The 26926-nt window shown below is 39.8% G+C and overlaps 6 protein-coding genes across 10 annotated transcripts; 4 read left to right on the top strand and 2 right to left on the bottom strand.

Annotated features, from left to right (window-relative positions):
- Window positions 1-347: 347 nt before the first annotated feature.
- On the top strand, window positions 348-5661 carry arl8 (ADP-ribosylation factor-like 8). Of its 2 annotated transcripts, XM_041070198.2 has the most exons (7): window positions 348-783; window positions 2124-2184; window positions 2267-2414; window positions 3204-3287; window positions 3435-3586; window positions 4177-4267; window positions 4359-5661. In XM_041070198.2, exons 1-6 carry the CDS (start codon window positions 738-740, stop codon window positions 4223-4225), a joined length of 540 nt encoding a protein of 179 aa, XP_040926132.1. In that variant the 5' UTR covers window positions 348-737; the 3' UTR covers window positions 4226-4267; window positions 4359-5661. The 2 variants fall into 2 exon arrangements, with proteins under 2 accessions (XP_040926132.1, XP_055364075.1); XM_055508100.1 differs by having other exon boundaries at window positions 349-783; window positions 4177-5661.
- A 32-nt stretch (window positions 5662-5693) lies between these two features.
- maf1b (MAF1 homolog, negative regulator of RNA polymerase III b) lies at window positions 5694-10837 on the bottom strand. Its single transcript, XM_029145733.3, has 8 exons — window positions 10283-10837; window positions 9652-9740; window positions 7685-7816; window positions 7444-7606; window positions 7245-7366; window positions 7007-7126; window positions 6791-6883; window positions 5694-6677 (listed from the first exon to the last, which is right to left on the bottom strand). The coding sequence occupies exons 2-8, from the start codon at window positions 9732-9734 to the stop codon at window positions 6653-6655; spliced, it is 738 nt and encodes a 245-aa protein (XP_029001566.1). The 5' UTR covers window positions 9735-9740; window positions 10283-10837; the 3' UTR covers window positions 5694-6652.
- A 406-nt stretch (window positions 10838-11243) lies between these two features.
- Window positions 11244-13958, bottom strand: zfand1 (zinc finger, AN1-type domain 1). Of its 3 annotated transcripts, none has more exons than XM_029145729.3 (8): window positions 13808-13958; window positions 13371-13413; window positions 13034-13073; window positions 12805-12932; window positions 12566-12657; window positions 12251-12369; window positions 11958-12113; window positions 11244-11488 (listed from the first exon to the last, which is right to left on the bottom strand). In XM_029145729.3, exons 1-8 carry the CDS (start codon window positions 13860-13862, stop codon window positions 11309-11311), a joined length of 813 nt encoding a protein of 270 aa, XP_029001562.1. In that variant the 5' UTR covers window positions 13863-13958; the 3' UTR covers window positions 11244-11308. The 3 variants fall into 3 exon arrangements, with proteins under 3 accessions (XP_029001562.1, XP_040926128.1, XP_040926129.1); XM_041070194.2 differs by lacking the exon at window positions 13808-13958 and adding an exon at window positions 13498-13743; XM_041070195.2 differs by lacking the exon at window positions 13808-13958 and adding an exon at window positions 13534-13742.
- A 155-nt stretch (window positions 13959-14113) lies between these two features.
- chmp4c (charged multivesicular body protein 4C) lies at window positions 14114-16542 on the top strand. Its single transcript, XM_029145734.3, has 5 exons — window positions 14114-14508; window positions 15022-15199; window positions 15486-15594; window positions 15693-15819; window positions 16067-16542. Exons 1-5 carry the CDS (start codon window positions 14298-14300, stop codon window positions 16126-16128), a joined length of 687 nt encoding a protein of 228 aa, XP_029001567.1. The 5' UTR covers window positions 14114-14297; the 3' UTR covers window positions 16129-16542.
- Window positions 16543-16745: 203 nt separating this feature from the next.
- On the top strand, window positions 16746-20442 carry LOC114852976 (GTPase IMAP family member 9). Of its 2 annotated transcripts, none has more exons than XM_029145730.3 (2): window positions 16746-16896; window positions 17569-20442. In XM_029145730.3, the coding sequence occupies exons 1-2, from the start codon at window positions 16866-16868 to the stop codon at window positions 18327-18329; spliced, it is 792 nt and encodes a 263-aa protein (XP_029001563.1). In that variant the 5' UTR covers window positions 16746-16865; the 3' UTR covers window positions 18330-20442. The 2 variants fall into 2 exon arrangements, with proteins under 2 accessions (XP_029001563.1, XP_029001564.1); XM_029145731.3 differs by having other exon boundaries at window positions 16756-16896; window positions 17572-20442.
- A 316-nt stretch (window positions 20443-20758) lies between these two features.
- On the top strand, window positions 20759-26919 carry dync2i1 (dynein 2 intermediate chain 1). The gene is made up of 22 exons (XM_029145727.3): window positions 20759-20915; window positions 21104-21157; window positions 21253-21904; window positions 21989-22056; window positions 22161-22430; window positions 22639-22689; window positions 22923-23151; window positions 23268-23370; window positions 23524-23653; window positions 23763-23874; window positions 23960-24054; window positions 24154-24283; window positions 24411-24583; window positions 24666-24828; window positions 24987-25100; window positions 25208-25269; window positions 25389-25440; window positions 25515-25575; window positions 25757-25856; window positions 25929-26060; window positions 26146-26369; window positions 26449-26919. The coding sequence occupies exons 1-22, from the start codon at window positions 20901-20903 to the stop codon at window positions 26618-26620; spliced, it is 3162 nt and encodes a 1053-aa protein (XP_029001560.1). The 5' UTR covers window positions 20759-20900; the 3' UTR covers window positions 26621-26919.
- Window positions 26920-26926: the final 7 nt, after the last annotated feature.

Below are 26926 nucleotides of genomic sequence, written 5' to 3'. Positions count from 1 at the left end.
ACATTTGCTGAATTATTTGATTGGCGTTTTGTAGTTGTAGTAGTAGTAGTAGTAGTAGTAGTAGTGATAAAAACTCGTATGCTTTGGGAAATAAATCGGAAGTTTTGAAAACATCTGTTGTAACTAAAAAAACTGCTGTTATCAATTTAAAGTTATAAATTTCCTTAAAAATAAGTTATTTATGCATTCGTCATTTTACATGTAAATATGCTAACACTAATTACATTACCTGCATCAAGTTAAGCGCTTAATATTTAATGATATCCCGCTGTATTTGTTTATTTTAGATGCGTCGTTTTAAAAACAATTCAAACGCGACGTGACGTCATGACGCAACCGGAAGAACATGGAATAGTCGTGGTTCATTTTTCCACCGGAGCACTGCCAGCCAGCAGTTAACGGGCAGTAGAAGCCGAGCGGCCAACACGGAGCTGCTCATCTACCCTGTTACGATTCAAGAAAGGCTTTAACGGTACCGTTTTAGATACTGACTAATGCGTTTTAGCATCTATGTTGACGCTTAACGTTTTTACCCTTGCGTTAGTTTAATTTTAGCCCTTTACCGGAGCGCATGGAGTCTGCATTAAAAAGGTCGGTTAAGTGTTTTGCGGACCAGCGCTCAAGCAGCTAATGTTAGCTAGCCGCGGACAGCCACGGTAACGGTGTGGACGGAGAGTGGGGAAGCTCGGTGCTGCTGGACGCTCTGCTCCGGACGAACGTCGGCGTTACCCTGAACAATGGGCCTCATCTTCGCCAAACTGTGGAGCTTCTTCTGCAACCAAGGTGGGTAACGGTCAAATTGTTACGGTTCACTGAGTCCCCGTTAGCGACCCAACCGAGAATAACGCAAACTTCTAGTCCGCTAGCCCAAAGTGAGCGTCAGGGCTCGTTAACACGCTGAGCTTTCTCTCCAAGTATGTTTGTGTCCGTAAATCTGAGCTGTCTTTGTTTAGGTCGCGCACCGAGTGATCCATTTAAACCACAGCTTCCCGATGCTTCACCAGCCCCTGACCTAATCTGTTTATCTGTTTTCAAGCAACGTGCTTACCTTAATTCACCAACAAGTTGTCGGTCGGCTTTACGTTACTTTGTAGCACACATGGCATTACATCTTGTCTGTTGCTTAGTTCACCAGTCTTCATATCCACTGTTGTTAATGCTGTGAGGTTAATAATCGCATAAACACTATCGAATCGAAGGCCTTTGGCATATACACGGTTAACGTCATGTGAATATTGTTATATGATAAATTAAACATGTGGTTGTGAGCAAATAAGGTGAAATTTTCATATCCCATAATAAAATACAAAACAAATAGCTGACACACCCAGATTATATAGATACCTTTAACTTATATAAGGTATGTGCACCTATTAAGCAATCCATCTATGTAAAGGATAGCTTAGTGTTCTGGGTCAGAGACCAAAAGTATACTATTACCTGGTGGTAACAGCTACATCACTCTGTTCTAATGATTTTGGAGGGTGTTGCTTCCTTGTCTGGGAGACAGACCCATTCCCTAAAACACCATTTCTACTCCACACTATGAGATTAGTGAGTGACTGACTGAAGTCACTGAGCACAGACTGGTAGTAATAAACCCAATTAACTCAGCATAATTAGATTATCACACCTTAAATGTGCCTTGCAGTCAGTTTAGTTGTGGTATGAGGATCATAGCGGGGGCAGTAGACGTGCAACAAGGTTTACCTTTAGTGTCATACTAGGAACCCTCTGACCAGACTTCCTTCCTCTCAGATGACCGACTGAATCACACCACTAAAGTGGGATCTGGTCCATGTCGTTTCTAAATGTGTGTGTGGCCTTTACACTTCTCTCTCTTTATGGTGGTAAAAGTCTAACCGTATCAATCTGTCCAAACTGGAACTCTGAATAGTTAAATGTCGCTGCAAAGCTTGGGAAATTTGTTGTTGGTTATGAGGAAGGAAGTTCAGGCTATACAATGTCATTATATTGTATAGGTTGAAAACCCAGACGTCTCATGTTTTACAATAACCGGCAGTGATGTATAGTTTTTATTTACACTTTGTTCTCTTCAGATAATGTGTTTCATATAGAACTTGGAAATCACATTGTTGATGTACTTGGTGTTTGTGTTGCAGAGCACAAGGTGATCATTGTTGGATTAGATAATGCAGGGAAAACAACTATACTCTATCAATTGTAAGTATTTTTCACTTAAACTCTCTTTGTGGGGTAAAAATAAGCTTATCAACACTAACTGTTTGTGCCCTGTTTTGAAAAGTCTGATGAACGAGGTGGTCCACACGTCTCCCACCATCGGAAGCAATGTGGAAGAAATAGTAGTGAAGAACACTCACTTCCTCATGTGGGATATAGGAGGCCAGGAGTCTCTCAGGTCTTCCTGGAACACTTACTACTCCAATACAGAGGTGAGAAATATAAGCTCTATTGTTGCGTAGTAGGCGAGAGGAACGTGCGTATTGTCACACAGCTGTTGTCCGCCGGAGTGTAGCAGCTGGTGTGTTTGTTCATAGCCCTGGCAGCAACAGGGGCCGCCCAAGTCAGAGGTCATGGTTTCACAAAGAGGCCTGTCTGAGCAGCAAAGAGGACCAGGAGGCAAAGGCAGATGTTGGGAGGTTTTAAAGAATATTCTGTACAACCATATGGATTTAACCCTCCCAATTTAACACCCGTCGGACACTTTTCAGTTATATTTTTCACACAAAGTAACACAAACTCTATACATGACTTTGAATGGTAAACTGATTGTACTGATTAACTCATTATGGGGTTACATTGATTCACTGAAGTGAAGATGCCTACCAAAGGTATGATTTGCCGGTTGGATGAAAGTTTACTAAATAAATTGGTAGAGAGTTAGAAAATATAAAGTCTTAAGTAGGTACTAAAGTAACCCGTGACACCCTGGTTGTGATCAGTGTCATGTTGGATACAGTGTGTTATGCATATAGAGCCTCTTTCCAGAGTCTTTGCCTTGGTTTTAATGGTGTTTCTCACATCCCTTTTAAAATTAACGCATCTTTGGTCTTTTGTCATTCAGGTCACTCTGTCTCATACAAATCAATGTTATTAGCATAGCACTCCCCAGAACCCAGTGTGAGGCCTCTGGCCCGGAAGTGCCCACCCGCTGTGTTGCCTATTCTACTTCTTTCAGAAGCAGCAACTCAGTGTGATTTTTTTTGTCTTCTGATCTGCAGTTCATCATCCTGGTGGTGGACAGCACAGACAGAGAGAGACTGGCCATCTCCAAGGAGGAGCTATACAGGATGTTGGCTCATGAGGTAAACTCTTGTTCTAAGTCTCTCATTGTATCTATAACAACACAGTTTTTGCAACAGACTTTCTACTGAGGTTAGATGTTTCCACTCCGTGATCCAATGCAGCAGACAGCAGGGTTACAGTTTGTCCCTCTTTGTCGCTTCTCTTAGGATCTGCGGAAAGCAGCTGTGTTGATATTTGCCAACAAGCAGGATATGAAGGACTGTATGTCTGCAGCAGAGATCTCCAAATACCTCACCCTGAGCTCCATCAAAGACCACCCCTGGCACATACAGTCCTGCTGTGCGCTTACAGGAGAAGGGTAAGAGCTGTAAAAAAGTAAAAATGTTAATCCATTCAAGAATTAGACACTGGTGAAATTCTGTTTAAATTCCAAACCCACCCAGCTGCCAAATAGTCGAAACAGAGATGCAGATGTTTTTAAGTCGCCCTCTGAAGGTAGCGGAACATTATTACCATGCAAAACAGCATGAGTAATAACAGATGAAATGCACAATTCATTAATAAAAGCATGAAAACAGATGTTTTGATGCAGCGCTGACAGAAGCTCTTCACATTGTTTGTGTGAAGTAGTTTATGGATATATCTGCCGATATGGCAAAGCTGGACTTCAGCTCTCCTCCCGCTATGTGGTCTGCAAACCACTAGAGGTCTCTAATATTTCTGGTCACATTGCCAAGTCTTGAAACGTCATAAAGACTGAATGGCTTGTAAAGGTATCAAAGTCCTAAACTTAACATAGTTGGAATTTATAACTGTAGAAATGTTTAAACCCACAGATTGTGTTCATACTGTTGTGCCTTTCAAACTTAACAAAAGTATTGAATTGCATATAAGGTGATGTTAAAATGCTTAAAGGTCTTTACTTAGATCTTGTTTTTTCCTTACCAGTTTATGTCAAGGTCTAGAGTGGATGACAGCCAGAGCCGGACTCAGATAGCCCCTCCTTCAGCCGTCGATGGCCTGACTACCTGCAGCACCTGTACGGTTGCACAGCAGCTTATCATTACTGGCTAATTGTTGCTTTTTATCTTTTTATTTTTTTAACGACAAAGATTGACTTTGATCTCTAGAGACACAAGTGCAGGACGTCTCCTCTGCTTGTTTGTTGTTACAAAGCAGCAGATTCTGTTTCCAGTCGATGGAAAAACAATCAGATCAAATGTGGAGTGAAAAAGCTGCATACACTACAAAGAAGATGAATTCAGAGGATCTGCGTGAGAGGCAAGGCTCATCTACACTACAACCTTATCGTGTTGCATTATATCATATCATGTCTGAGCATCAGCATCACAGGGATGCAAGTTTCTTCATGTTCAGGTCAAACTTTAAGGGATCACGAGCAGTATTGATGGTGGTGGTTCTGCACATAGCTTTTGAAGAGTTTATACATTATCATTTTTTCCACTTGGATATGTTACAAGTCAGTTGCATAAGCTACGCTTTTGGTGGTAGTTCTTACACTAACTGTCCTTTTTTGTAACTGAGCCTTTTCATTTTGGTTGTTTGGATTGAAAGTGTTGGCATGTAGATTATTTCGTGATCTATCCTTATTGCTACAGATGGAAATGAAGTTAGCTGTTTACTGAATTCATGAAAACAATAAATGGCTGTAAGATTATTTCAGGCTCAGTTTTAACATTAACATCAGTATTTGAAATTCAAACACTTGTCATTGATGCTTTGTCTTTTTTATTTAAATGCCTTCTCTACTTATATGTTGTGATGTTTTGTAACTCGCATCTAGACCTGTTTTAATAGAGGATTCTTGGTGCTCTGAGTTTATGTGCTCCACTGCATCATTGTTCATTTTATGCAGCCGTGTCGGCACATATATATTGTAAAACCAAGCATTAGGAATAAGGTGCCACAACAAAGGAGCTGTTGTTACTCAGACTGTCTCGGTTGATGTTTCAGTAGCATTAAGATGATCTAAAGTCCATTGTTTTATCAATGAGTTGTAATACTTGATCCTCAGCTGTAAGTAAGCTGCTGTCCAAGGGACCATATGTCACATGCCATGTTTTTTTTTTTGTAACCAATTTCCATTTTTAAACCTTGTGAAGGATTCATTGAACTAACAGATCTATGCACGTGTTGTCTTTAAACCTTGTATACCTTTTTTCCAGAGTGGTTAAAAAGAAGGGGTGCACGAGTTTTGGCAAATCTAAATCAGGCAGCTGTTGTTCATCAGTCTGGAAGTTCTCTCTCGGTTATCGGGACAGGTTATTCTTAGTGACAGCTAATAGGTGACCTGTGCAGACCCTACTCTTATCACAGTGCCCTCACAAAGCAAGGGCACTGATCATATGCTGTCAGAGTGGTGGGGTCAGGTACTATGTTTCAGTTTTGTTTTCAATAAAGGTTTTGAATGGACTGAGCCTGAATGTAATTGACAACCAGAGTAGTCTGATTCAAACAGGTTTATTTGCATCTTTAATATAGCGAGCCAATTGAAGCACAGAGCAATCAAAAGACAGGACCCCTATGTTTAAAGAATGTCAAGAGCTTATTTCTGCAAAACAAAATTTTTCAAATTTTTTTAATAGTCTACTATACATTCACTTCTCAAGGACGCCTTTACACTGAGGTAAAAGAACAAGAAACATTTACAAATACAGGATAATAGGACAAGGAAAAGGAATCTAAACAACAAAGTAGAAAAACAATAGCATCTGGTAAAAGCTGATATGTTTTCTAAGCTGCAACTTTGAAGCCAGATGCGGCTCTGACTGTGCCTTCTTGTCTAAAAACTACAGACAAGCATTCACAGAAATACAAGTCAATAATGTGGTTTTAAATGCGTATTTAGGTTTTAAAAATGCAAAACAAAAACAATCTCACAGTAATCACTGTCACACAAGTTTAAATGAATAGCATCGGTTATAGCCGATCTCTCAGTCTGTGGATTTCTATGGCTCCAGCTCAGCTTCTCCTCATGTTGGAATTTCCATAAAGTTCAATCTGTCAGTGTCGCTGATGCTTTCTGGGGTCATCATTTACAAGACACTCTTAGAAAGCCCATTTCTCTTTGTTGGCCATCTATTCCTGTTAACACCTCCATATTTGTAAAAGTCAATGAAGTGGTCTCTTTGGAAATGTGGCAGATGAATAGAAGCTTCTGTTTACGTGATGTTTGGGCTTGGAGTTTTGGGTCACTGCAGACTTTTAAACCACCCCCATCTAACGTGAAGAAGCTTACAGTGACCTTGTAGCTTCGTTTGTAGAGCTCGGGCTTCAAGCATGCATTAGTCTAAAAGGTGAAGATGGCTTTGGATGAGGCAGCAACATTCCGAAGACAAAAATGGTAGATGAGGAAGGAAAAAGAAAAAAGGTATTGTCTTTGGCTGTGTTCCATCAGAACAATTCAAACGCACAGAGCTCTGGGGCACCTGAGAGGAGGAAGGGAAATAAGTGTCATTGCAGACCAGCACAACAAATCAGCAACAAAACAAAGAATGTCTGCTGTTGTTTTATTCTTAACTGATTTTAATTCTTTTTTTACCTGTCCTCAGTGAAGCCATCCATTTCCTCCTCATCCTCCAGCTCCATGTCGAGCTCGTTGTCCAGACAATCGCGACCATAGCCACTGAAGCCACTGCACACAGCAAAAGATTTATCATTGGATCAACAAGAGATCAGCTCAAAAGCCTCTGATCTTTAGAAAATATCAACCAGCATTAAAGCTAAGCTAAGACTGATAGTGGATGCATCTGCTGACCTGATGGAGCGACATGTGAAAAACACAATCCTCTTAAGCTTCTTGTTGTAGAAGAAGTAGTTGAAGGACCAGAGACTCCCCTCTTCACCAAAAGGGTCTGAATCCAGGTCAGGGTTGTAGCTATGGACAAATATTTAAAGACATCCAGCCAAGATGTTTTACTAAACAAAATAGCTTTCAATGTCAGTTCCTTGTTAGAAGATGTATTATGACACAATCATTGCCCATACACTCCTACCTGTAAATGTCACAACCCTGCAGGTTGATCTCTTGGTCGATAGCGTTCCATAGCTCGGGCCCGAGCGAGTTGAAATCCTCTCCCACAGCTGAAAACAAGCTGCTGTTCACTGCATTTGCCACCTGCAGACAAACAAAGTTACTTTAAGACTAGTATTACTTTACAGGGGTCAGATCTTAACAAGTCGCGTTTTACTGACCCAGTTGACACTTGGTTCTCTGCTGAACTCGTGGGCTCGTGCGGCGCTGAAGTCATAATCTGGTCTGAAGGACTCATTGAGCGTGGTGATGAGGTAGAACAATGTCTTCCTGCAACACTTGTCACTGAGAGGGTTCTCTCCATCTTCACTGCTCTTCCCCAGCCTGGACAAAACACCAAAGAGTGGTATTTAGCTAAATCTTTTTTTCATCATGATTTGCACTGTGGACTGTAGCACTCACTGTGAAGGGCTGGTGGTGCTGGTGGACTGAGGGGGAGACAGAGCCTCCAGGATATGCGGCTCCCCCTCCTGACAGAATTGCTTGAACATGTGTTTATCATCTCCCGCCATCTTACAGGAGTAGCTTTCGATCCTGCAGGTCAAAAACATTTAGCATCGTAAGTGAAAAATCTTCAGGGAAAAAAAAAGGTACAAAATGGGAAATGTCTATCAGGGTTAGAGGCAGAATGACTTCCTGTGTTTGACCTACAGTGCCTTTAGCACTAACAACAGCTAGATAGTTTGACATTATCATCGAGGGCAAAAAAAAAAACTCTGCAACATGAGCCATAGCATAGTTTAACGGTGCAAGTATTTCCACCTGGAACAAGTTGCTGCTAAAATCTGCTACATGCTCTTATGTCTCTGGGTCAGACAGATCTGTATACACACAGGCAGCAGCCCGGGGTGAAGTTGTTTATTATGCATCCGCTCACGCAGAGGTTATGTAAGAGCAAAGGTTGTACAACTTTGGACTGCTTGTCTCCGGAGACCCTCTGTGTCCCTGTCTGACTAATTATAGAGAAGCTGCGTAGCAGAGGATAGTGTTGTGGAAATAAGTGCCCTGAATTTTTTACACACACACACACACACACACACACACACACACACACACACACACACACACACACACACACACACACACACACACACACACACACACACAGTCACAGTCACAAACAGTCACACGCACACACGCACACGACATGTTGCCAAAACACTGTGGGCAACCAGTGACAGAGCAGAAACCAGAGAACTACAAATCAAATTTTAAGTAGTGGCAAATTATCTGCACACAGCTCTAATTTCTACTTTCATATATTCCTGCATCTTTATTGTATTACACTTTATCGAGTTTGACTTTAAAGCTGTATTTATAATAAAAATACCAAAAACTACATAAACAAACGTGCAGAGTAAACCAACTGGAAGAATGGTTTGCAGTGAAGGTCCACAGCTGGGATGTGCTGCCTATCTAATCCACTAAGCTGCCTAAACACTATCAGCACTCAGCTTTTACATAGTATTACGGAATGTGTTTATGTGCACCTACATAGAGTGGTGTAACACACTTCACAGCAGTCTCCACTGTGCTGTGTGTGTGTTTGTGTGTGAGAGACACCACGATGTGCGTCACTCTAGTTCACAACAACACAGAGGCTCGGTTTCACCTCCCACTCTCTGACTGGCCTGCATAAATCTACAACCTACTGCCCTTTATGCAACTACACTGTCCCTGTAACCATGGCCGCTTTACATAATCTAAACATACCGTTATGTTTTTACAATTTGCCGGGTCAATTCCACAAGGTGTCTGTTAGTTATTAACTTTCACAACAGACAAGTAGGCTTTTAATCTAAAAGTCTTATCGTGACATTGCATAACAAGCTCATACTTGTTTTCTCTAGTACCCGTTTATGTGTGATCTATAAACAAGCCACACCTCTCATTTTCCTGAACTGTTTCAGAATGCTGGACTAGTCTTTACCTGTGCAAGTAAAACATAAAGTTAAAAGTTCATTACAGCCAATGCCCAATTTCTTCACTTGGTTTCCACTTGTAAGCATATATGTGGTCCAAGGCTGTCGTGTTATGCTGATGTTCCTGTTGAGCTTGTACAAACATCCACCCTGAGAGGTGATCAGGCATGCCATCACCTCTGGGCCAGTGGAATGTGTGTCGGGTACATTGCTGTAAAACCTAAAGGCAATGCTTTTACTGATATTACTGTACAGAACCCTTGTTTAGCCTGTAGGGCTACAACTAATTTCTTCTGCTTGTGGTTTTTGAATTGTAGACTCAGTAAGTAAGGACTGTTGTAAGTGTAACGTTTTGTCTTTGTTCTGTGTATTCTTTGTATGTTTAATGTTTACATGTGACTTCCAGAGTGGTACTGTAACACAGTCTGAGGAGTTATGACCACTCACCTGCCAAGGATGCGAGACTCCCCTGTTTCAACACACAGCCGAGAGCTGAGGGCCTCAAAGCTGGAGTTCTCCAAGAGTTTCATTGTGTTCTGCAAAACAACACGTCAGAAAATGAACGACTGCGTTTATTTTCGGAACTACAGGATTTTATGCATTAGCAGAAAAACAACCAGCATAGAATCTCTAGATACATGCAAATGAAAAATCATGTCACTTTAGTTGTAGGGCAAATCATAAGCTGACATAATACTCTATGCATAAAGCATCCAGTCCCATGATTGATTTTCTAAACAGCGTTTTTGTTTGTGTGAAATTTGCAAAACAAAAAAACTACTAAATATTAAACTTGCAATGACAATCAGCAGAAGATGAAACACTTGATCATTCATGCTAATTTATTTTTAAGCCATATGTTTTCTAAATTAAATTTTAATTACATGTTTTTAAAAAAACTAGCCTTTGCCAGCCCAGTGGGTTAATTAGGGCGGCGGGGCTACAGCGCCCCGTGAGGGACAAATTTGGATTAAAAACTAAATTTCCTCTTTCTGGAAACCACCGCCCCTCCCCCATCCTGAAGTTATAAATGGTCTTCCTGATGAAGTATATCGACAGAACATCATAATTCACTTACCGAGTCGTATTTTCCGGCCAGACAAAAACAATGGGTTTATTAACCAGTCCGTTGGACGTAGACACGCTCGGTTTGACCCTGTTTGCTTCGCAGATTAACGATCCCCGCTTTGTTGACGGCCAGCTAACGTTAGCTAACGGTTAGCCCTGTGCCTATTAACGCTCGTATCGTCCCTTCGCAGCTCAGCTATTAATTCGCACTCGAGCTTAAGCGTCTTACAAAAACACTCGGTCGAGAATGACTTATCGTGAGGCCTTTTAAGTTTATAGAAAAGCTGCTCTTTCCGATTAAATGCGATGAAATTACATCCGAAGACAGTTTGCGTCCGTCGGAGTCTGTCTGCAGCGGCATCCCTTTCGACCTAATTTTACAAAGCGATTTGTATTAGCTAGATCAAGTCGCCTTTTTCCAAGCGACTCGATCAGACACTAACAGCTAACGAGCTATCGAGACTAATCTGCTAAAACTAGAGGGTGCTGATTTAAATCGTCGTTAGCCTCGTAAACACATCTATTCTCATCAAAACAACGGCACCTACTGTACGTGCTAGCGGAGACCCTTTGGATTTATATATATATACGAAAGACGTACACACCCAGTTTATCAAAAGCTGTTTAGTGATTGGCTGTTTTGATCTGTCCATAAAAGAAAAGAGCCATGTGATTGGCTAGTAGAGCTCCGCCTACCCCTGAGCTAGGGGTTTGACTCGACTGGTTTGTCATAAGGAAAACAAAACTGCATATTGAGTTGTTTTGTTGATTTTACCTTTACAACAGCCACAAATTGAAACTTTACTTGCGTTGTTTTTTTAATTATCTTTTTGAAAATATTTTTTTATCTAACGCTTCTTACTTTCTTTGTGTTTATTCAAATATATTTACTATATTTACACTCACATATCACAACCTCACTTTCTACTACTGTAAAAAGCTAAAACTGGATTAAATGTGCAAGTCCAGGGCATGGTTTGTAAATATTTTATTGACAGAAACTCAACTTGAATACAGTAATTCTCAAACTAGTGTTTTATCTTGTCTCTGTGATATATTCATAAACATCCTGCAGGCCTGTGCACTCATTGTCCAGGTATTCCAAGATCACATTACCGCCATTGTGAAGTGGAGTTTCTGGGTGAGACATCAACACAAGTAGGGTATCGTCCATTGGCATAGTTTCACCTGTGTCAGGATGGCACAGCCGCAGTTTCTGAAAATGCAGAAATGAGAGACACGCTGTTGGGACTTATTCAAGCAATGCATGTTCCAAAAATGTGAATATTACAAATGTAAAATATTTTGTGAATACAGATAAGATGGTACAAAAAGTATTAAAGTATAAAATTATTAATATTAGTCATATTGTGTGTTAAGAAGATACCCTATACAACACTTTACAGTGACTTCATTAATACAAACAAACTTCAAAGACCTGAGATGCAAAACATTTTGCACAACTCAGCCAACTTCCTGTATGTGAAGACCTCAATTTACAGGAAGCTGGTTCTCGAACTTACATTTCATGTGTAAAAACAATATGTTGACTCACTTAGCTTAACAATTGACATTTACCACAAAAAGAAACTACGGAAAATGGAAAAGGAAAGGATGGACAAAGGGAATGTGTTAGATAGATTTAACTTTAAATGTACTTTGATTATTTTCTTGTTCTCTCCTACCTTAGCTGTCGAGACATTGTTGTTGTTCTTGAGGCTAGCTTGAGAAGCTGCAAAATCCACAACTTTTCCCACTGTCCATTTGGAACAGAAGAACATGGGTTGGCTGGAATTTTTAGATTCTTTGGGAAGATAAACTTGAAAATATGTTCTCTCTGTCTGGAAATGCAGAAATGGAAAAAAAAACACAATCAGCCACAAATAACAGCAACTACCAAATAACAAATATTACACAGTAGATAATATATAGGGTTTGAGAGTATTTTTAAATAAACTATATAATAGCTATAGCGTACCTGTGGAAGTCCCTTATCTCCAACAGCATGTAGCTTCAGTTTCATTAACGCTACCTTGGCTGCAGTTGCACTGTTTTTTGCTCCTCTGCGTCCTTTGGTTTTGGATCTATCCTTTGAGTCTAGATGTTCACAAGAGAGAAATTTAACACATAATTAAATACAAATAGGTGAGTCTATACAAAGACAAAAACAGTGCATCATTTTGCCATAGTTGAAAGCTTTGTTCAATAGTGATCCCATGTGGCCTAAAAATGAATGACAGACAATATACCAGGAAATACCAATTACCAGTGGTAAAACTTAATTGTTACAGACCCACAATCTTTTGAACCAGCTCTTTAGTGGCTGCCATTCGTGGCTTAGGGACTTCCAACCTCTCACAGTTATGATCATCTTGATGACGGTGGCTATAAAGTAAGATATATTGTATAAGTTTTGAGTTTGGCCAAGCCATTGTTAAAATTGTTAAATTATGTTGGTATAGGATAAACAGTGTCAGTGTCAACACAAATTATGCTATCTATAAAAAGAAGACAGATAAAATGTAAACCTACGCCAAACAGAAATGTTTTTCACAATGAGGACATATCACTGGCAGCAATTCCTTTCCCTTGCATTCTTCAAATGAGCATGGATAACTTGTGCTGCAGCCCGAACATGAGCTTTCCCTTTTCACTGGGTCCTGAAAACAGGTCAAAAGAGAGTAAGTAAGGCTATGCATGAATCTGCTGTGATAACCTTATCAAAGAAGAACATGTAGGCACATGTCTTGGTACAGTTTACCTCTAAACATGAGTGGGCCTCTCTGCTCCTGTGGCTAAGACTGAAAGAGATAACAGAATGTGTGCTTTTGATTAAAAAAATTACATGAAATGGTATAACTGAATAATAACCACATTGACACTCCCAGTACTTATTCTCTTATAAAGACAGTTTCTGGAGTCATAGTTTAGACACTTCAGAAGTAATACCATACTTTTTGCTAGTTACCTAGCCTGACTGTTCATCTTTAAGAGCAATACAAACATGACCAAAATATCGTGCACTGTAGTGTGTAGTGAGTGTGGTAAACATTTACCTAACAGTAAATGGTGCTCACTGGGAGGCAAGGAAAACTTACCAGAAGACACCACTGCAGGAATCACAAACAAAAGGAAGGAAATCTGTAAGAATTAACAAAACAATTTGTTTAACGTTTTTATAAAACGGCCACTCAACAAAAGACGACACATAACATTTGCTTATACTGTAGCAAGGCGATGTCTTGAGATACAATGAGATACCAGAGGCTGGTGTAGACGCCAAACTTAATATCATGAAAAGTTGTCTTTTTTACGGGAGGATCTTTGACGAGAAAATGAACACTAATATCCGGAAAACGTAGTTAGCTGTTAGCTTGATGACTAGCTAACACGTAAAAAATGCCCAGGCTAATGGGTAAGCTAGCTGACAAAATAAATACCCTGAAATTACAAGTCAGGTAATAAAAAGTAAAAAAAAAACCCGACACGTTTAAATATGGTCGTTTATTCGAAATTCCAGTGAAGCTAAACAGACCTTTTATATTACAGGACTCGATTTGACAATGTTTCCCAATGTCTAACTCAGCCATTATTAAGCAGTAGCTAGCCGTGAGTCTGCGGATGTCAACATGAACCTTGAACCCGGACGATAAGCCACGTGACTACATTTGAACCGAATGTCAATTGAAAATTTTTTAAACAAAAATATTTTTGCATGGTAACTAGGAACAAGAGCTTTACTTTATATATAAAATATATGTTTGGTGTGTATTGTTTCAAACTCAATCAAATAACGAAGACGTTTACGGACATCGGGAGTCAGATGTCAGTACGTCACTCAGGTAATAGGACAAGGAGTGGTGCAAAGGTGCGTTCACGGCTATTTTGAATAGAAAGTACAAAGCCGTCAAACTGGAAATCCTGCTTGCTACACGCCCGCCTGTAGAAACACCGTGTTGGACGTCTGGCTACACAGACGGTAAAGGTTCGTGTTTACTGTAGTTTCTTGAAAGAAAACCGGCAAAATGAGCAAAATCTCCAAGTTGTTTAAGGGGAGCTCCGATTCGAGTTCCTCGTCCAAACACCATCGGTCGCGGGGTGGACCTTCACCCCAGGAGGCCATCCACAGACTCCGGGAAACCGAGGAGATGTTGACAAAGAAGCAAGAATATCTGGAGAAGAGGATAGAGCAAGAGTTAGCGCTCGCCAAGAAGCACGGCACAAAAAACAAACGCGGTATGTTTTTGCTGTTTCTCAGCAACCAACAGCGTTCGGACTGTTGGGCCACAGGCCGAGAACCGAGGCTGATTGCACCGTACACTAAAGACTGAGTGGTTTAGTTTTATTCAAATCGTCACATTTTTTTAATTATTGAAGGGGGTTCAAACCATTTCAGATACAACAGGGCGTCTTAAAACATAAATCTATGTTAAACATCTATTTTCATACAGGATCAGATACGAGGATTGTTTTTAAAGACACTATCATGCTTTAGTTCCTGTTAAACCTGCAGGTGTAGCAGGGGAGGTGACACACAAACACAACAGTAATTTTGTACTGCACACGCTGTTTGCACACTGGTATTAATTAAATACTTTCCATCAGCACAGTCTGAAAACAAATAGACTGTGTAATGGGAAGGACCTTGTTTCTTCTGTTTGTGAAAGCCTCGCACAGGAAATGCTCAGCCAAAAATATATGACATTATTCAAATCCTTAGAAGTGACTTGGACAATATTTCTGTGCCAGCTGCACTGCAGGCCTTGAAGAAGAAGAAGCGACTGGAGCAGCAGCTCACCCAGATCGATGGCACACTGTCCACCATTGAGTTTCAGAGAGAAGCGCTGGAGAACTCACACACCAACACCGAGGTTCTGAAGAACATGGGTTATGCAGCTAAAGCCATGAAGCACGTGCATGAGAACATGTAAGGATCTGGGGGTGTGAGGAAAATGATTAAATTATGGCTGCAATAAAAAATAGAAATATGTAAAGATAATTGAATTATAGCTGGAAATGCTTGAACTGATGTGTATTTAATAGTTGCGGTCAGGCTTGGCTGCATCCCTAACCATGATAAATGTTACCAATATAGTTGCTTATTGATTTAAGTTACTGAACATCTCCTTTTCTTATTGAAGACAAGATAAAAATAGGTTTTCGTTTCACCAGAAAAAGTGCAAACTTGTGTTTCTCTCGCCACTAACTTTTAGGGACATTGGTAAGATAGATGACCTGATGCATGACATCACGGAGCAACAGGACGTGGCTCAGGAGATCAGTGAAGCCATCTCCAGACCTTTTGGGGAAACATTTGACGAGGTTCGTACATTTCAACTCCTCAAAGTCATTTTTCACTGAATTTACTCTCTTTCTAACATTTTTTGTGAGACTGATTTTTGTCCACTATGTTTTTAAAGGATGAGCTGCTGGCAGAGCTGGAAGAGCTGGAGCAGGAGGAGCTTGAGAACAGCATGAAGAAGATGGGTGGATTACCCAGCGTGCCCAACGCCAAACTGCCTTCAGCAAGGCCCGGTCAGCGTGCAAGTAAGTACAACATCCCAATCACATAAAATGTTAGGAGGAAAATAACATTTACAAATTAGTAGCAGTTGTGTATTGTTACTTTTGAAATCTATGATCTACTAACACAATCAGTAAGACTCATTTTTAAGATTAATTATTTATCTATCACGTGGGGAGATACGATAAAAGGCTGCTGTCTGAGTCGTGCCAAATGTTGCTTTGTACTTTAATGGAATTAATTATTAACAGATTTCTTTCTTTTCAACAGCAACAAAGAAAAGGGTTGAAGATGATGATGATATGCGAATGCTGGCATCATGGGCAACTTAAGGAAATGCAGGCTTAAACGCAGGCTTAAACTCACTGAAAGTGAGACACACTTTGTATAAATCATAATTCTTTTGTCTTTTTTTTTTTTAGTGAAGTGCATATTTTCTCTGTAACCATTTAGTCCAGCTGTGCAAGAGGTATTATGAGGAAATTAAAAAGTGTAAATGAAGGAATCAACAGACTTTTAGATGTTTATTTTTTGTTTGTTTGCTTTTGTTTTGTCTCGCGCTGTCTTAGAATATACTGCCTGTAAAGGCCTGAAGACATGAAGACGGCTGGTCTTTAATATGAAGCAGAATTCAAATTGTTTTTCAAACTGCTGTAAATATGCATAGACCCCTCATCCCTGTTGTACATACAGTATGTAGCTTTTCACTTCTAAATAAAACCCTACATAATAGCGTTGCAAATAACTCTGCTCTCAGACTCTGCATTTGTATATTTATCATCTGCTGACAGTTAAGGTGTTGTATTTGGAATGTTATAGTGTAATTTGTGAAAAATGAACACATGCTAACATTCTTCCTATTATATGTAGAAGTTTATTTTCAGTCAAGTTTACTTTGTGTTAAAAAATTTGGGCATCCGGTTTGTCATGCTCTTAGTTTGACATGCAGCCGGAAGCGCTTCAGATTTCAGTCAGCTTGGTAGCCGTGTAGTAGGAAGTCCTCCGGTTAAGCACTCGCCCAAAGACAAATTAAACCCGAAACAGACAAATATCTGGAATAATCCAGAGAATGGACGGGGACAGGTCACTTCAGACAAATGGTGAGCTGATCATCTATTTATTTCTTTAAAGTTGATGTTAAGCTGTTGTTTATCAAATAAACACGTAACTACTTTCGGAGGCTGGTAAAATTAGCACTAAGTTAGCAAACTGTCTTTGCTAACACTCAAAGTGGACAGTGACATTTTTTCACACGTAGGAATGACAGAAGGTCTTTGACAAAGTAATCTTACATTATTAACCTGGTATTACTACCTAATGCATGTTTAATAATTGTTTAAAGTCGCGGTTATTAAAAGTCAGTGTAGGGTGAACTAATCACACTTTAGTAAAATTAGCAATACGTAAAACTAGAAATAACAATTTACACGCATATTTGAACGTATTTTTACTTTTCTACTTTTAAAAAACTATTATCAATAAAGCAGGAAATGAATTGTTACTTAGTAACAATGTGCTTATTGAATATTTAATGGATGACACTTGAAAGATAGATATTTATTTATATCTAGTTTTAACTGTTAACTGGAGAAGGGATACTTTAATGTAATGTCGATAGAATTATGTATAAACACTCAAACCCAGCATAATAACTATTGACATCCTACTGCAACAAATCCAAGTGCTGTAATACATTACTATTACAGTATTTATAATATTTATTATAGTATTTTATAGTATTTATAGTATAATGTAGTACTTGTTGTCCACAGCAGGAAATGCCACTGCACCAGAAGAGACCAGTAAAGCTTCAAGTCCAAAACTACCAGAAATTCGTCTAGTGGTTCTGGGTTGGAGGTGGCCAGGGAAAAGCCTGACTGGAAACACCATCTTAGGCCGAGAGGAGTTTCGCTTGGAGCGAGCAGCCGAGTTCTGTGTAAAGAGGCAGACCGAGGTGCAGGGGCAGCAGGTGACTGTGGTTGACACTCCAGGTTGGTTCTCCGCCCAGGACACACCAGCTTCTTATAAACAGGAGCTAGTGAGGGGGGCATCTCTTTGCCCTCCAGGTCCTCATGCCTTCCTCCTGGTCATCCCTGTTGGCATGTTCACAGAGGTGGACCGTGCTCGCATTGAGGAGCATGTGAGTCTATTTGGCGAGGCTGTGTGGAAACATACGATTGTGGTTTTCACCTGGGCGGAGGTGCTGAGGAAGATTTCAATTGAAAGGTACATTCGCAGGGAGGGCAAGGAGCTGCAGTGGGTGCTGGAAAAGTGTAAGAAAAGGTACTTTGTGATAAACAACTGCGTATTTGGGGAGCATCCCCAGGTAGGACGCTTGATGGAGAAAGTGGAGAAAATGGTGGCAGAGGAGGATGGTTACTACTGCGCAGAAGAGTTGGAAAAGGAGAAGAAACCGGTGGATGAGAACCAAAACCCAGCCAGGGATGTGCGGGAGCTGGGGGCAAGACCCAAACAAAACTCTGGACTGGGTTTGTCCAAAGCTGTGGAGGTGGAGTCGGTTTCTAGTGAGTGATGCCTTTATCTCGGCTCACAAGAAAGTCAGATTTTAATGATTATAAATGTCTTTCTTTTGTTCTAGGATGTTTCTGTTTATTAAGGCCTCCATGAAATGATGACTTTACTTCCTTAGTGACGTAAAAAAAACTCCCAAATGACAAAATGTTAACTTATTGTAACTGTTTCATTCAAACTAAGGGTGAGTCATTGAGGTGTTGCTTAAATCTTTGCCCAAGATGTTTCAACATACGTCCTTGACCTGCAGCAGTGGACTTTTCTAGCTGCGTAAACAAACTGAGAACACTACACTGCTGTTATCACCCCATAACTTAATATTGGAAACTGGTTAGTAAACAGCTGCCTGTTTACACAACAACATTAGCACCAATCCTATTTATTTGCTGTAATTTTATTTATTTTTATGAAATCAAAATGATTCCAGAAGTGATACGTACACAAATATATCCTTTCATGGAGTCTTTTAAAACAGATACAATTTGTATTTCGTTTTCTCCTCTAATTCCCATGTGCCTGACTGGTAGGCTTGAAGTTTCAATTGCAGCATTGGTTACACAAAGTGCAGCCCAATATTATCCTTGTCTTTTCCTCCTTCTGCCTCTATTAAAACCTAAGAAACACAAGCATGGCAATAAAACAAAGCCACCACGATGATCATTTGTTCATCTAAATGTGTGCATGTAACCCTGTGTTTAATCTTAGATTAACCAGACATTCTTGATTTATGGAGCCTTATAACCATTAATAACGGTGCCTGTGACTGTTCTGTTCACAGAGCTGCTTATTAGATGAGAGAGAAGGAGAATTAACTAAAAGGTTACTGAATGTTGAAAACGATGATGGATTTATTTATTTTTTTAATCAGACGTTACTGTGTGTTTTATTCTTCTACTTTTGGCTTCTCACTGGTAAAATGAGGTTTTAACACGAACCATTTTTTCCTGCTACCGTTGATTTACTGTGTAATGATGCTTTGTTCTTGGGTGTGGAGATTTGTGTCAGTGATGTAATTTAATCTGTGAACACTGAAGCACAAACTGTTACAGAAGAGATGTCTCCATTATTGACCTAATGTGTACAATCTGTAGGTATGGTGATCTGCACTACCAAATAGTTACTATAGTATTCTGTTCATTACTGTTGAGGGAAATGATATTGATTCTCATTCAATGTGACCAAATTGTAAATGCTTTTTTCATGCTGCAATGTTTCTCTCTTATTTTAAAGCACTTCAGCAGCTGTTGATTTTGATTGCCTTAAACTATTTGTTTGTTTCTCTTAATTAGATCTTTCACATGTTTTCTCATTTTGCAGCGAAGGCTGAGACATGCTCTTACCTTCAAAACACATGCTATCTGTTTTTAGTAAATCTGTAGAATGGTGTGGTTTTTTTCCAACACAGAATAGAAAAATGTACTGAAACTCACGTATTGTACAGGTGTAATTTCATACAAAGTGCTTTCCTATAGCACGTGTGTGCACAGAAAATACCCAAGGGCATAAGGAATAAACAGGTGCACCACAAATTATATGCCTGCCTTGCATATCTCTCTACCACAGTTCACTTTGCATATGAATAAAACTGACAATGTTACTGAGTTTAACCACAGGTAATTCAGGTACTATTACTAATACATACATAACCAATCGCAAAGATGCACAACTCTTTGCTTAGGAAAGCTGTTGATACTGTAGATACTGTGTTTCTACTCAATAAGCAGTAAGCAAAGTATAATGAATGTATTTTCATATGCATGTTGATTGTGACTGTTTTCATCAATGTGGGAGACAATGTTTATTAAATGTCTGATGAAAACTTATTGATATGCGTGCAGATACACAGATGTAGGTCACGCTGCATTACAGCAGGTTTAAGGTCACTGACAAGAGAATTCTCAGGTTAGTTAATTTCAAGTTAGCTACTTCTAAAGGGATTTTTTAATCAGCACTGACCATGTTTAGTCTCCTTTCTTAGATGTGTTGTTCTGAATCCATATGTGTATCAAGTTACTCTTAAGTAATCAAAGACGGACACTGGGCACCGCTGTAAGTATATGTTGTACCCTTTAAGGCCTGAAACATTAAACTTTAATGTTTTCTCTTTTGAGACATACTGTTTACTCTCCTATATCAAAGTAAATTTACAGTATATGTTGTGATCTAATGCATGTAAACTTTTATAATGTTTGCTAAATCAATATTTCTGTTTCTCAAATGTCCCTTTTTAACCTAGAAAATCCACCAATATGAACCTAATTAAAACTATGTGTTTGAATAATGATTAAATAATGATTAAACAACAATGTTCATAATGAGCTTTACTAAAAAATATTCGTTTATACCCAACGTCAATGACGGTTACCATGACAATATGCTGTTGATTGTGCGATTGCTCTTCTATCGATTCATAAGCCTGTTGTTAGGCCCGAAATGACGCGATGTCCTTAGTTTCAAGTGAATGCGCTTGCGCAGTAGGAGGGTTACCATAATGGCGGCGTCAGTGCAGCAGCATTATGAGCCTATTTTCAGCTATTAAAACAAGTCCGAAGATAAATACAGGAATGAGAACATGCATAGCGCCAAGGTAGTTGTTTAAAGTTGTGCTTTTATCGTATGCTCAGGAGATGCTAAATGTTTTTATTAAACGATATTGCGTGTTGCTGCGGTGGTTACCATATGTTTGAAGACCGTTGTGTAGCTAGCTAGTTAATTTAAAGGAGTTTGGAGGGGTTGTTGTTATAACCGTTAACATAAAAATATTCGTTTGTTTAGAAAATAACCAAGGAAGACACATGGAGACCTGCTGACCTAAAAAGATACATCAGGGTAAGTTTCATAAACACCCCAAACATGAGTTCATGAACTAAATTTACATTCACTGCATCTGAATAATATAAATAACAGCATTATTTCTTTTTAAGGTGGAAGAACATGATGATTATGTTAGGAGGCAAGATGTCAATGAGAGGCGACACCGTGGGGGGGAATCCAAAGAAAGAGGACGCAGGGACTTAGAGAAGGAGTTCAGAGGAGAGAGAGATAAGCATGAGGAAAAAGAGAGTGCTAGGGACAGACGCTATGAAGACAAGAAAGACAAATATGTGGACAAAAGAAAAGAGGCCTCACGGGACAGGAGAGGAGATAAAGAACAGGATGGAAGAGACAGGGAGAGGAGAAGAGATAGAGAAAGAACAGTGGATATAAACAAGTACAGTGGTGACTATAGAGAGATTAGAGACAGCAGGAGGGATAGAGAGGAAAAGCATGGTAGGGAGAGAGACAAGGAAAGAGAAGGAGATGAGGAAAAAGAGAGAGTAAGGAATAGAGAGAGATATAGCGAGGGGGACAGGGACAAAAGAAGGGAAGAAAGAGACAAAGAAAGGCGAAAAGAAAGAGACAGAGAGCACAGGACGGAGAGAAGACAACACGAGGAAAGTGGGGAATTAGGAATAGAAAGGACAGAAAAATATGATAGGGAACAGAGAGATGGACACCGAGAAAGAGACAGACACAAAGACAGGAAAGAAGAGAAGACAAATGAGAAAGAAAGACATGAAAGACACAGAGACAGAGGTACAGATAAACTATGTGCACCATGTTTTCCCTTTTTAACAAATTATATTGTCCATGACTTTAGTATATTTTGTCTGATTTCAGAATACAAAGAAGAACATAGAAGACATAAAGAGGAAAGAGAAAAGAGACACAAAGAGAGAAGACATCATGTAAGCATTTACATAATTTTAGCTGTGTTTTAATTAACTAAAGAATACTGTTGAGTAGTCAGTCAAAATGCTTTGCATATGTTTTCATGTGGATTATTTTCCAGGAAGAAAAGCAGAAGCATGATAGCGAATCCAGGGAGCAAAGAGACTCAAAGGGACCAGTGAAAGAGGTCAGGCACCATCGTAGCGACAGAGAACGAGCAGAGAGGGACAAACACAAAGAAAGAAGACACAGAGAGCAAGAAGACCCTGAGAGAAAACAAAGAGAGAGAAGGCAAAGACTGGAGGAGCAGGAGCCAGATATAAATCCCTGGGACAGGACCAGCTCAAAGAAAACAACGTACATGCATGAGACTAATGCAGTAGAAACAGAGGTTAGTAGTACAAAAACATTTGACTATATGCGGCATCTTTTTTACAGACACGTGAAATAAAGAGTTTAATTTTATACTGTGTGGCTATAGTTAGTGTAATGGGGAGCCACCTACTGCCTGTACTGCTCAATGCACAAAAGCACTAACTAGTGACACAATGAGTAACTAGTATTTTCAGCTCTTAATGCATCTGTTTTTAAATACAAAGGTTGCTGTTGAGGAAGATCTGGGTGAGCAGGAATATGAGGATGACTTTGAGGTAAACTAATTTGGCTTTTTAATTTTGAAAGTTCTGTGTTCTGCTAATTTAATCACTCAGTTTTGCTTTGTTGTCTAACATTTATTTATTTATTTATTGTTACTTTTGCATGCTGTATTCATTTTACTTATAAGAAATTGGTGAGTATTGAGGATTCTTATGGGCGAATATTTAATATTTAGTATCTAATGTGCTGTGTGTGATATCAAGGAATTTGCCTTTTTGCAATTAAGGATTATGAAGAGGATTTTGAAGAGATCGATGAGAGTGAAAATGAGCGTGGGAATGAGAAGGAAACTGAGCTCTCACAAGTAGAAGAGAGTGAAGAACTCACACCACAAAGGAGAAAAGAGGTTGAGGCAATTCAGAGAGCAATGGAGGTAGAGAATGAGAGAGTTGGGACAGCACAGTCCACTCAGAGCACGATCAGAGAAGAAGACGACGGGTTTGAAAGGTCCAAAGGTACTGTAATAATTTACCATTAATCTATTGCATATTCAAGTATACATATTACTGCCCGTAAAAACAAATTATGAAGTTTTGTACAAAACACTTCAGTTATTTACTGCTTTTAACAGCACCTGAAAAGGAGCAGAGTACAGGCTCTCAGCGTGGGAAGTTTATTGACTTTGTGGCAGCAAAACAGCGTGAAGTCAGCAAGAAAGTTGCCATGAAACAGAAGTAAGTCGACTAGATATTAAATGGAAAATGGATTGTTCCACTGTAGCTGGATATCTTTGGGAAAATCAATACTGTAGGAGTAGTTTATGGTTTAGAGCACTTCTGCCAGGCACGCAGCGTAACGTCATTGTCCATAAATCTTCTTTTCATCAGGAAACGTAGTACAGACCTACTCCGCCTAATTGATCTGGATTTCTCCTTGACGTTCTCTCTTTTGGATCTGCCCCCGGTTAATGAATATGACATGTATATTAGAAACTTTGGAAGTGCAAACACTAAGCAGGTCAGAATTAACTATGCTAACTTTTTAAAAGAGACTATTATACATATGCATACATATACATATTTTGCCCAATAAAGTGTAAATGGCGCGTATTTTTCTTGTTGGGCAGGCTTATGTTCAGTGTAATGAGGATAACGCAGACTGTGACATCCAGACAGAAGAGATAGAGATGTGTGAAAAGTGGACGCAGCATCCTCCGGAGCGCAGTGGAGTGTGTGGTGGTAAGAAAATACAAAATTTGCTCCTTTATTACAGCTGTGCATGTGTGCAGAATAGTTTCCAGTAACGGTGTTGTTGTTTTAAAAGATCCAAATCTCTCTCCTGAAACACGAGACAAAGTCTTAAGTGAACTGAACTTGGATTCACAGCGACTGACAGCATTTCTCAGCTCAGCTTCACAGGTCCTCTTTGTACAAATGACAACATTACTGTTTTTATATTCTTGCATCATTTGAATGGTGTTATTATTACTGACTCATGCTGTTTGTTTTCCATTCAAGGTCATGGTTGTTTTGTTGGAAGAGGACCAAGCTGAGAGAAGATCCCTGCGGAAGCTGGGGACTCAAACAGAAAAGCTGTCCTTCAGCGAAGGAAGTTTACAGCTCAACACAAAGTTGCCTTTTCTTTCCGGTACACAGTAAAAGACTTAGTGTTATTTTTTTGCCTTTTTAGCCATACATAGACTGATAACTGCACATGCTGTACTGTACATTCAGCCAGAATTAAATATGAGGGTTTTTTTTTACAAACATCACAGGTCGGAACATCCATCTGGTGCACTTCTCTCAGGTCCAAAGGCACACCATGATGTCGGTGCACGCGCCTACAACACAGCCCAGCGCTGTGCATCTTGACAGCTGCACTATTATCTGCATCTGGAATATTTGGGAGCCATCCAGACCTCAGAAGATCCTTGTCTATGAGTCTGAGGTGATTTGTCCTGTTTTTCTAATTTTTCTGCAACTCTGTATGCTGTAATTACACTTAATTATGCTCTGCTTTGCTCTCTTAGATCCAGTGTTGCTGTTTCAGCACTGGAAAGGCCATATTGGTGTTTGCAGGCACTTCGGTTGGCTCTGTGGTGCTGTGGGACCTGAGGGAGCATGCCAGTAACCACTACCGCAGAAAAATAGGAGAGGATGAGTGGACCTTCAGAGAACCGACCTTCTCCACTGGTACATGTCAAGTAATGCCTTACATTAGAACTGGATTCAGTTTTAAAACATAAATACACACATTGATACATTAAAACACAGCAATCTTTGTTTATCAAACCTACTTATTGAGTTGTGCTTCAGTAATGTAATGATTTCTTTTGTCTTTGTCAACACAGATGCAGTAATGGCCGACTCAGGCCATTTTTCTGCTGTGACCTCTGTGGAAGTTGTTTTCTCTAGTGCAGCAGGGGGGTTGAGGCCAGAGGTCCCACTAGCAGCATCTGAGGAAGGTGAGGAATGTTACTGGATGATGTTACACACTGGCTGAAGAGTGTGTCACATTGTAAACATGCCTTAGTCACATTCAAGTCATTTTGTTTTCTCGATTTATAATTAGAGTTGTCAGGATTGTCATTCCAGCTGGCTTCCCTGGATGAAAACGGGGTCCTAAACTTCTGGGTTAGTTGGGCAAAACAACACAGACAAAGCATATAATATTTTATCGTTAAATTAACAGAGAAGTCCTTATACTATACAGTATATTCAAGCATAGTTGAGTTTTATTCTTTGTCCTTTAGGTGGTGGTGGATCTCCCAAAAGCCAATGAAGCAGGCTCTCCAACAGATCTGGGTACATCACATGTTTTATAGCTGGCACACTTCTTGTGTGGAATTAACATCAACCTTTTACTTTCTCCCCTGCAGGACTCCGGCCCGGGAGCAAAGTGAAGCTGCTTCACAGCTCTTCCCTTCTTACTGTTGATAGGTGAGATTGATAAATAGCCTCACTTAAAATATCCTATAATGTCACTGCCTCACCACAGCTGTGGTTGCATAGTCTTGTTTGCTATGTACTGTGGTATGTTGTGTTTGTCAAATATACATTTAATAGGAAAATCACAGTATGCCCAGTGATGCAGAATCATGTTTCACTTTTGCTTCCCTAGGGGATCACCTCGAGATCCAACAAAAATAGGACCGTTACAGACTGTTCATTTAAAGTTCCTTCCAACTGACTCCAATCATTTCTTTATTGGCACCAATATGGTAAGCATCATCAAAATATTAAGACTGTTTGTTAGTTAGGAGTTTGTAAAGATTCAGTCATTTCTATCATAGGGTCTGGTGAATCACGGAACGAGTCATGGTTTGAAGGCTCCTCCAAAGTTTTACAGGTTTCAGGACCCTGGAACGCGGCCTGTTGACATCACCGCAATCCAGTTTTCTCCTTTCAATCACAACATGTTCTTGGTGAGAATGCAGTGGTTTGAAGCTCGGTCTACCTCACTGTGAATATAATCCAGTGATTGCAAGACATATTTGAACCCTTTTATAGGTGGGCTGTGGGGATGGCAGCGTCAGACTGCATGGAGTCAGCTACGAGCAGCCTGTGACAGAGTGGAAGAGTAGCACAGCAGCGGAGCCAGTTCTGTTACTGCAGTGGGCCCAGACTAGGCCAACAGTCTTCTGTGTGCTGGATGCAGCTTCTACCCTTCATATATGGGACCTACTGAAGGATGAGACTGAACCTGTGGTCACTGAGAGGATAGCTGCAGATAGGTATCACCAGACAGACATGTGATGAATTGTATTCAGTATAATTATTTGCTAATATAGGATGCATATGTTCTGGTTTCAGAGTAACAGCCATGGCTACGTTTGGAGATTCTGGACAAAAAAACATTTATTCAGGTGTAGCCCTTGCACACGAATCAGGAAAATTAGAGCTGCATTACTTCACCAGAGGTTTCACTGTGCCCTTTGTTGCAGAAGGTGAGAAGTTAGAGATTATGATGACTGAAGCCCTGTAATACAACTCATCTTGTGTTGTTACACTTTGGAAGAGCATGAAGATCAATGTACAGTCCTATCACAGCCTCTTTGAATATGTGTTTCATAATTACATTTCAAGTGTTAGGTTTCTATCCTTGATATTTGTATATCTATAAGGAGAAGGTGACTAAATACCAAAGATACTAAACAGGGACCACAACTAATTCACCTTCAAACATCTAAGACGCTAAAGCTGTAATGATAATGTAAATATTTGTACTTTTTGACTGAGATTAAAGATTTTAAATTTTTCTATAATAAATTAAAATGTATGTAATTGTTTC

Source organism: Betta splendens, chromosome 4 (genome assembly GCF_900634795.4).
Source record: "Betta splendens chromosome 4, fBetSpl5.4, whole genome shotgun sequence".
Taxonomy (NCBI): domain Eukaryota; kingdom Metazoa; phylum Chordata; class Actinopteri; order Anabantiformes; family Osphronemidae; genus Betta; species Betta splendens.
Note: the sequence above shows the minus strand (reverse complement) of the source record. Positions and strands in the feature narration are given on the sequence as shown.